Here is a 9,922-nt window from a genome sequence, read left to right on the forward strand (position 1 = left end):
GGATATGCTCAGAAAGCTGCTCAGTGTGCGTGGAGCAGGTAGAGTTTCTGTCCAGGTGCAGGTGGCAGTCAGGGTTCAGGAACTGCTTGGTGCTGGTTAAACCCTATAGCATTCTGCAACGTGGACGCCAGGGGGCGCATAAGGCCAGGCTTTGTCCATGTGCTGGTGGGAGATCAAGTCAAACAAAATGTGGGTTCCCAGGGGCAGCCCTGACATAAAGGGTCCCTTCACCAATGCTCGTAGGTCAATTTCCCCCAGAGTCCCATTGTCTTGAGCCTCAAGTACATCACATCCTTAGAGCAGATGGCTCCTGAGAGACTCATTCTTCCCAAACTATGACTCATAGTAACACGATGCAGGCCCAGAAGAAACAGACTTGCTCAAGTCCCTGAAGGATTGTAGAGTTAAATTTTATAAAACCTGTTAAATTTATGTTTGAGTATTTCATTACATTTTCTTTAATTAGACTGAATGTTACTGAATAGTATGAAAAAATACATAAAGTTATAAACATATATATGATGAACACAAATATTTTAAAACTTCATATAAATGAGGGGAGGGAGCCCTCTCTGCCGTGGCAGCTGACACATTCTGTGGCCCAGGATCTAAGACCACAGGTTCCAAAGGAGCTGAGGTGCGTTGCTCACAAGCTGCAGGTGGGTCCACATCTGGAGGTTCAGTGACGGCTGTGCCTGGAGCCTGCTCTGGCTCTGGAGAGGGCAGCAGAGTAGGCGTTGCCGCTTTAGGTGTTTCTTCATCTTGCTCTGGAGCTGCTTCTGTAGATCCAGGAAGAGAACATGTTACCACCATGACTGCCTTTTGTGTGCCTTACAAGGAAGAAACCTCCCATCTCCATCACTGAAGTCCCAGTTCAAGGCCCCACCCCAGGAAGCCCTCCAGACTGCAGGCCCTGGGCAATGACCCGAGTGGCTCTGTGCTCCTGCCTAAGCCCAGCCTCTGGGAGCTCTTTTCTGTGTGGGCCAGCCTGATCCCCACTCACCCACACCACCCAATCCACATGCACAGCTCTCTGACTCCTTCCATTTTTTTCTAGCAGAAGCCCTCACACCTCTGCCCTCTTGCAGAAATCTCACAAGGCATGGGATCCAGGGTGTTGCCAGCTCCTCCAAATCACAGTCCCATACTCCCCTTAAGGCTCTGGTCCAAACCACATTCACTTTTTCTGCTGGTCTAGAGATCCACTTTCTGCTTCACAATATGTGTAGATCAGCGATACTTTGAGGAAGAAGTCATATGGGCTGTACTGTGGATGCTACCTGCCTGTGCAGCCCAGTGTGACTGAATCACTCCTGACTAGAAGGAAGCGCTGGAGTGCAGTCCTGGGGTCAGGGCCTTTGCTGAATGAATGAGCCCAAACCACCCCCATCTCAGAAGGCTGGGTGAGCCTGGGGTCCCCCTGCTCACCCCTGGGATTTCTGATCTGGCTTCACCCAAGACAGAGACCCTTAATGGAATCTCCAACATCTTTAGCAAAAGAGAAAATAGCTTAGCCTAAGGCCTGAGGAGAATCACAAATAAGGCACAAGTTTCTTTAAAAGAAGAGAAAATGGCCATTTGGAACAACCACACAGCTTCTCCAACAAAGCTCTCCAGAGTACAGGCTCCCAGCAGGCCTTTTCCTGGGAGGAACCCCCTCCCGCCGCCCTAAGTCCCTACAATAACCCTATGAAGCTGGGCCTAGGCTCTCCCCATGTTCAGAGAAACACTCAGGGACATACAGGGATCGGGAGACTCACAGCAAGCAGGTGGCTGAGTGACCACCGTGCTGTGGAGGGGCAGGGCTCACCTGGTACATGGTTGGTCCCACACACGTTGGTTAGTCCCAAAAGTTCTGTATTAACAGAATGGTGGGTACGGACCAAGGTGGGGATGCTGCCCAGGAAGCTGGGCACCAAGTATTTGACCAGTTTTTCCATTAACTGTTCCTGAGAGGTCTGAACCTTACATGTCGATTTTTATTTTTAATTTTAATTTTTTTTTCCCCCTGTGAAGGTCAAGCATATTTGGAAGCCTGAGTGAGTGGTGTTGGGGACAACATGGAAGCCCAGGGGTGAGCTGACAGGCCTCCATGTTGGACTTAGGATGCCCCCACTGGGAGGTCAGCTCTGAGTCTGGGCACAGGGTGGAGCCAGCTCCCTGGGAAGCAGAGTCCTGGCTCTAGGAAGGGCAGGTGGAGAAGGTGAGGGCAGTTCTCCCTGGGTGGGTCAGGGTCCAGAAAAACAGACTTGCTCAAAGCTTTGAGGGTTTTTAGGGTTAAATTTTATAGACTCTAAATTCAGTTTCTGTTAAGGAGTATTTCAGTATATTTTCTCTACGGTACACTATATGCTATTAAATATCATAAAAATATAGTAAAATTATAAACATAAGTAACAAGAACAGAAAACATTTAACACTGCGTCTAAATGGGGTTAGGAGGGTGTCCTCTCTGCCGTGGCTGCTGACACGCGTTCTGGCCCGTGATCTAGCACCACAGGCCGCCCAGAAGCTGGGGTGAGTTGCTCAAATGCTGCAGGTGGTTCTTCTGCCTCTTGAAGTTCAGTGAAACCTGGGCCTGGATCCGGCTCTGGCTCTGGAGAGGCCACTAGGGTGACGTTGACTCTTGAGGGTTTTCCTGATGTTGCTCGGGAGCTGGTTCTGTAGATGCAAGAAGAGCACATGTTACCACCCTCACGGCCTTTTGTGTGCCTTCCAAAGGCACACTCACCCACACCACCCCCGGAGGCCTCCTCCTCCTCCTGTCTTGGCCTCAGTGGGCTCAGGTGCTCCCGCTGAGGCACTGGGCCTGTTTGGCAGGTAGGAGACTGCAACTTGAGCTCTATGGAAGCCAACAGCATCATCAGGCTGGGAAATTCTGGAGGTGCTGGTCCAGCCAGATGCTCAGGATGCAGGAGATGGCCCTGGGGAGAGAGAGAGGTGAGCAGCAGAATGTGAGGCCTGCCTTTCCCTTCCACACGGCCCTCCCAGAGCACCACTCAGAGAGCCTGGGGTCCTGTGCCTGCTGCTCCTGCCCATCCAGAAGCCAGACCTACTTCTTCTCCAACTTCAGTCTGGCAGTCCTGGCAGAGATGGGCCTGGTCACCCAGGAATGGTTGGCATGAAGCCCTCCTACCTGACAGCTCGGGATCAATGAGGGAACCACCTGTCCCCTTCTTCAGGGGAACCTGACATGCTCTCCCAGTGTCCCTGTTCCCTCCCATTAGGACTGAGAGGGCTGGTGTCCACCCAGTTCATGTCACTCATTGGCACTGAGCAGGTGCTTCAGGAATACTAACCAGTGAGCAAACAAACAAACCCCAGGGCCTTCCTATCACCTCAAACTTTGGCTCCTGCACCGAAATGCTGCCTAAATCACTAGCTGTCCTGTGTGGTTCTTTGCCTCCCACTGAAACTCAACTCCCACAGGACGGGGTACCCCAAGCTGCCACTGTGGAGGTTCTACCAGATTAGGGAGCAAGGTCCCGGGATAGGGGTGCAGACTGGGCTAGAATTAGGAGTGGAAGGCTATTAATTGTCTGAGGGGCTGTCTGTCCACTGACCTCCCCACTCGCCCGCACCACCCATATCCACTTGCACAGCTCTCTGACTCGTGTCCTTTTCTCTAGGTAAGCCCTCCGACCTCTGCCTCTTGCAAAAATCCCACCATGAGTGGGATCCAGGGTTTTGCCAGCACCTTGAATTCACAGTCCCCATACTCCCCTCATGGATCTGATCCAAAACTGACTCACGTTTTCTGATGAACAGAGGTTTACCATCCTATTCGCAATATGAGAAGATGCAGCCATAGGGAGAGGAGGCCAGGAGGACGTCACATCAGGTGTCCTGTGGACACTAGGAGCCTGTGCAGCCTAGTGGGACTGAATCGCTCCCTCCCAGAAGGAAGCTCTGGAGTGCAGGCTTGGGGTCTGCTCTGAGCACTGGGTTATGGTCAGTGCCTAGAAACATTTCTGTACCTGGCAGGGATTCTAATATACATGCTGATTGACTGAGCCCAAACCAGCCCCATCTCAGATTGCTGGGTGAGCCTGGGCCCCACTGCTCACCCCTGACATCTCTAATCTGGATTCACCTGGGACAGAGACCCCTAATAGTATCTCCAATCTCTTTGTAATATTAGAAAAGAGCTTAACCCAAGGCCCCAAAGAGAATCAAAATTTGGCAGTGGCTTCTTCAACAGGAAGAGAAAATGACCAGTTGGTTCAATCACAGCCCCTCCAGCAGACCTCTCCACTGTCTAGGCTCCCAGAGAACACTTACCAGGGAGGAACCCAGCGAGTCCCGACAATAACCCTATGAGCCTGCTCCCTGCTTCTCCAAGGTTTCAGAGGAACAAACACTCAGAGAGTTGCAGTGACCTGAAGGCAAACAGCTAACAGGTGGCCTGGTGAGCATGTGCTCTGGAGGGGGAGGGGCTCACCTGGTAAATAATTGGTTCCACAGCTGCTGGGTGATAACAAATGTTCTGTAGTAACAGGAACGAAGGTGGGTTCCCTCCTCAGGTGATCGACCACTTTGTCTAGCCAGTGTGCTAGGGCGATGTGCACCATACAGGTCATTTTTCTTTCTGCCTGTGAGGCTGAAGTTCACTGGTAACCCTGAGTAGGTGGTGCTAGACCAGTTTGCTGTCCGGCAGCTGTTTCCCAGGGCTGGGCTGACTGGACTCCAAGTTGTGCTCAGAATACTGCCATCAGAGGCTAGCCTTTGACCTCTGGCTGCCAACCTCTGAGTCTGGGCACAGGTTGGAGCTGTCTCCCAGGGAAGCAGAGTCCTGGCTTCCTGGAAGGGCAGGTCTGCAAGGCCAGAACCCTTCTCACTGAGAATGTTGGGCATCCTGAGGCCAAAACACATCTTCCATGATGCTCCAGCTCAACGCTGCCCTCCTGAGTCCCACCCGCCACAGTGTTCTGGTTAAGAACAGAGCATTGAGGAGCTCCCAGGGAGGGGCAACCCCCTTAGGTTCCAGGCTGTGAGCACATTCTCTTTGGGTTCCCAGGGTCTGTGTCTGTAGTAAACTGAACTGTTCACAGAAAAGCAGCTGGGTCCTTCTGGTCTTGGCCAAGGCAGAGTGAAGGGCAGGGGGAGGGGCAGGGCTAGAAGGTGGGATTGTTGTGTCCGAAGATGCAGATGGGGAAGTGCTTGATGGGGGAGGACCACTGGGCTGACAACTGGAAAAACGCCAAGTCATTTCACTCCACGCCATCAATGATGACCGGCAGCATGCTCTGCTGGTGCTTGGCCCTGCAAACCAGGCGACCAATGCCCTGGATGCACTGGCTTTGGGACTCCACATCCTTGTCCGTGGTTTTCTAGGGCGCCTTCTTTTTTCTCTCCTTGGTGACCACAGTCATGGACAAGGCAGGTGTTGCTGTGCCCTCACCAGTGCGGGGAAGCCTGCTGACCTGGACAGACTGGAAGAAGCACTTGTGTGTTTTTGGTGGTAGGCAGCTGTTTCTTCTCTGCGACTCTCTTCGTATCTATTGGCTGGGCTGCTGTCCAGTAATCCACCTGCAGCTCCATCATCTGTGCATGGACACTCTGGCTGGTGGAGGACAGGCCCCCACTCATTGATGGGGGGGAGAGTGTGTTGTGTGAGGCCTTCCCGGTAGGGGACAGAAGCTCACCGGAGCATGAGGTAACTACATCATCTGATCCTCCTGACATGGATGATGGTTCCACTCTTCCAACCTTCACTGCCCCCACAAAGGGGATGAGCTGTGTGGACTTTTCATTGGGGCGCTGCTGCTTAGACATGAGAATGGCCTCAGCAATGGGCAGCAGGTAGACACAGTTGGCCCCCGCAACGTACTCAGAGATTCTCGACACAACATACTGTGTGTCCTGCAAGGTGTTCTCAGACTCCAGGTTGTTGAACATGTCCCGCCAGTACAGGTCCTGGAAGAAGTTGTTGTAGCGGCAGTCCATGGAGCCCAGGTAGCTGGCTAAGGGGTGGGGACCCAGCGGGATGACCAGGAAGCGCATGTAGTCTAGCCATTGGGGTGGCTGCTGGGACAGCTGCCTCACGAAAACCCGCAGCACAGCGTTGAAGTAGGGCTGTGCCCCTGCCACCGCCATCTTCACAGGCATCAGGGCCTGGGAATTGCTGTTGCAGTATCTCTGCATGTGTGAGACGATGATGCTGAAGGCCTCCTGGACGTCATCTGTGGAGCAAGTGCACACCACGGGCAGCGTGTGCCCCTGCAGGATGTCCGAAAGTAACTGGCCTTGCCAGGCGCAGGTGTTGACCAGGATGATATTCTCGGGCATCTTGTCCTGGGAAATGAGGATGTTGTGGAGCTGGTCACGGACGGGCTTCCTGGGGATCTGCTGCTGGCTCTGTGGGTATGGGCTCTCGTTGTCCAGTCTGTTGACCCACTCATTCAGGGCTGTGTCGCAGCCCCGGTGGCCAGCCTGCTTCCTCTTGGACCTGCTGGAGGGCAGGACCAGAGACTTGGTGAAGCGCACTATGGATGGCAGCTTCTTGGTGAACCAATGCCGGGCGGAGGACCCTGCCTCCCGGTTGTCCTCCAGCTGTGCCAGCTGCTTCCCAGGGGAGCGAATTGTGTGGGCCATTGAGTCAGAGCTACTATCGCTTGACATGCTGTCAAAGAATCGCCTGAGTTTGGGCTTTGGGGTGCTGGGGACACTGATATCGTCCTCCGTGTCTAGGCTACTGTCACTAGAGCTCAGCACAATATCATACCGACGGTGCAGAGCCTTCTCCACTTTGGGGACATGCCTCACAAGGGCCTGTTCTGAGGATATGACCTTCTCCGACACTTGGGCCCTGAGCATAGATGCCACGGCTTCCTGGTGGTAATTGTGTTGCCTGTTCATGCACCTCCTTCTTACGATGAGATTCCCTTTGTCCAAGTTATTCTCCTGGGACTGCCTTTGGACGGCATTGTGGCTGGCCAGCTGCTCAAACAAGCAGCTCTCAGATGTGCTGGCGAGGTCGTTATGCGAGGTTTGGGCCTTGTTGCAGGCCGGCATGGCAGTGGCCTCCTGATCGATAGGCTGGCGGGACAGGGAGGCCATTCGAATCTTAGTGGTGGGTGTGCTGTAGGCCACAAGTTGGGAGTCACTGTGGCTTGTCTGCTTGCCTCCCAGGGCCCTCGCGTCTCAGGCGGGTGGGCCAGACTCAGAGGCTCCATTTGGATCCTGGTGCTGTGGAGGCCCCGCATCTCCATCGGCAAGCTGGAGTCTGACAGGCCTTCCATGTATGGCCTGAGCTTGGGATTGGGGCTGCTGAGGACACTGTGATTGTCCTTCATGACTGGGCTGCTAGACAGCCCTTCAAAGTATGGCCGAAGCTTAGGTATGGGGGTGCTGAGGACGCTGCCATCGTCCTCAGTGTCTGTGCCACTGTCACTGGGGTTCGGCAGCATGTCATACAGGAGGTCCAGGTCCTCCTCCACCTCCGGGACATGCTCCCCATGGTCCTGCTCAGGGTCCAGGACCTCCTCTGAACCTTGGACTGTGCGCAGCCATAACAGGACTTTCTGGAGGTAGTTCTGTTGCGTGGTCAGGGTGCTCCTTGTGAATATGAGAGTCCCCTCATCACAGTCACCCTCCTCCTGGTCAGCGGTGTGGTAGCTGGCCTCCTGCTGCGAGAAGAAGCTCTCACACATGCACTCAGAGTAGTTGTCCGAGGACTCAGACTCGGGACTGGCTTGCCTGGCGCTGTCCTCCTGGTCGATGGGCGGCATGGACAGAGAGGAGATCTGGATGTTGTCCACCTTGCTGGTGGGTGTGCTGTGGGCCACAAATCCATTGTCGTTCTCACTTGGCTGCTTGCCTCCCAGGGCCCACGAATTCTTGGGCATGTGGGGCAGACTCAGAGGCTCTGTTTGGGTCCTGTCACTGTGGCTGCCCCACATCTCCGTCTGCAAACTGGAGTCTGACAGGCCATCCAAGTATGGCCTGAGCTTGGGCCTGGGGGTGCTGAGGACGCTCTCATCATCCTCCAGGTATGGGTCACTTTTCCTGCGTTTTCCCATCATGTCAGACCGAAGGTCCCTCTCTGACACTTTGGACCTGTGAAACAGCGCCAGGACTTTCAGCTTCAGGTTTCCTCCTATGGATGGCCGCTGCTTCTTTGGCTCCCCCTTCTCCAAGGCATCCTTGTGCAGGTCCTGTCTGTGCTTTCCCCTGCCGCTGGCCTGCAGCTCATCCTGCCCCTCGTAGTTCCCTGCCGACTTGGCCTTAGGGCTGACCTGCATGGCACTGTCCTCGTGTTCGATGGGCTCACTGCACAGGGAGGAGATCCAGATCTCGGCCACCGCAGTGGAGGATTCCTTGATGCTGCGAATGAGGCTCACCATCTGGCCACACCTGGGGTTTCGCTGCATGACGTCAGCCATGTGGATGGCGCCAGAGGCCAGTGTCTCTTATAGCCCAGGACGTTTCTGTTCTTAGAGCACTTCCTCTGCTCCAGCATGATCAGGAGCTTGTTACCTTCTCCCTTGAGGAAGTGGTTGTACTGCAGGGAGAAGGTGAGCGCCAGGTTGGTGTGCACTGGTCTACTGCGGGGCAGCACAATCTCTTGGGACCTCAGGATGCCCTTGGAGTCCCGCATCCTCACGGAAATTACCACGGAGTTGAGGTCCTTGGCCAGCTTCTTGAAGATCACTAGCTTCGTTACAGTGAGACTACACCACCTGGGCACGCAGCTGGGGCTGGAGCAGTCCACCTCCCAGGTGGCGAACAGGTCCTGGGGGACACTCAGATTATGCGGCCCGCTTGGGCTCTAGAGTGCTGTTGTCCACCCTCCATACGGGTCTGCGGCAAACAAGGAGGCATCACACATCCTTCTCTACTCCCCGTCAGTGAGAGGAGATGAGTCCTCCCCCAGCCAGGGTGTTGGAGCTGAGCTGATGGGGCTGCAGGTGGACTCCTGGATGGCAGCCCAGCCCACAGACAGAAAAGGAGACTCTGAGAACAAAGCCCAGGCTACCGCCAACAACACCCTCCAGTTCCCCTTCCAGTTTCCCCAGGTGAGCAGGCTGCCCAGCAGTGGTGAGGCTGCAGCCACGCCCTCCGGGTCATGGACAAGGAGAACAACAAGAAGGTGATGTGTTTCCCAAGAAAACCAAGGAGAAGGAACTGGAGAACCAGAGCCAGTGCCTGGAGGGCATCAGCCGCCTGTTCAGCAGGGCCAAGCACCAGCAGGACAACTGTGGGTCCTTGTTGACGGTGTGGAGTGGAACAGCGTGGAGCTCCCACGTCCAGCACTTCCCCACCTGCATAGTCGGAAGCTCCAACCCCACCTTTGAGCCTGCCCGTCCCCTACCCTTCCCCCTGCCCTGGCCAAGCCCGGGAAGGATGAGCTGCTTTTCTGTTCACATTTGGTTTAGCACCGAGACAGACTCTGTAAACACAAAGTGTAACCCTTTCAGTGTGAATAAGCTCATAACCTGGAAACTAACGTGGTGGTGCCCACAGGGAGCCCCCAACTGCTCTGCTTATTACCCAGAATGCTCTGGCAAGTGGGAGGCCAACAGTGTTGAGCTGGGCAATCATTGAAGGTGATGGTCTTCAGGACCCAAAAACTGCCATTGACAAAGCTTCTCAGTGCCAACACCTGCCCCTCCTGGAAGCCTGGACTCCGCCTCCCCGGGGAGTCAGCTTCACTTTCTGCCCGACTCAGTGCTGGCCTCCCATGGGGGCACCTGACTGAGAACAGAGGCTGGTCAGCCAGCCTTGGGCCCCACTGCCCACCATCCCAGTGGCCCCAGCACTACCCGCTCATGCTGTCCCATAAACTCCATCCTCGTGAGGCAGAACAGAAGAGAAACACCAAGGACCAATGTGGTACTGACCACCTGGGCACACTGACTGGACAAACTGGGCAAATACTTGGTGCCCACCTTCCTGGGCAGGGACCCCGCTTTTGTCCCCA

At 54.8% G+C, this 9,922-nt stretch overlaps 1 protein-coding gene across 1 annotated transcript; it reads right to left on the minus strand.

Annotated features, from left to right (window-relative positions):
- Positions 1-5,114: 5,114 nt before the first annotated feature.
- LOC308532640 (phosphofurin acidic cluster sorting protein 2-like) lies at positions 5,115-8,725 on the minus strand (the record flags this gene model as incomplete). Its single annotated transcript, XM_081110165.1, is given in 7 exon segments — positions 5,115-5,210; positions 5,214-5,330; positions 5,334-5,448; positions 5,450-6,448; positions 6,530-7,038; positions 7,125-8,408; positions 8,411-8,725. Coding segments are annotated over 7 exon segments (3,309 nt in total). The 5' UTR covers positions 8,600-8,725.
- Between the last annotated feature and the right edge of the window lie 1,197 nt (positions 8,726-9,922).

This window comes from Myotis nattereri, assembly GCF_964212035.1.
Source record: "Myotis nattereri genome assembly, chromosome: 16".
Lineage (NCBI taxonomy): Eukaryota > Metazoa > Chordata > Mammalia > Chiroptera > Vespertilionidae > Myotis > Myotis nattereri.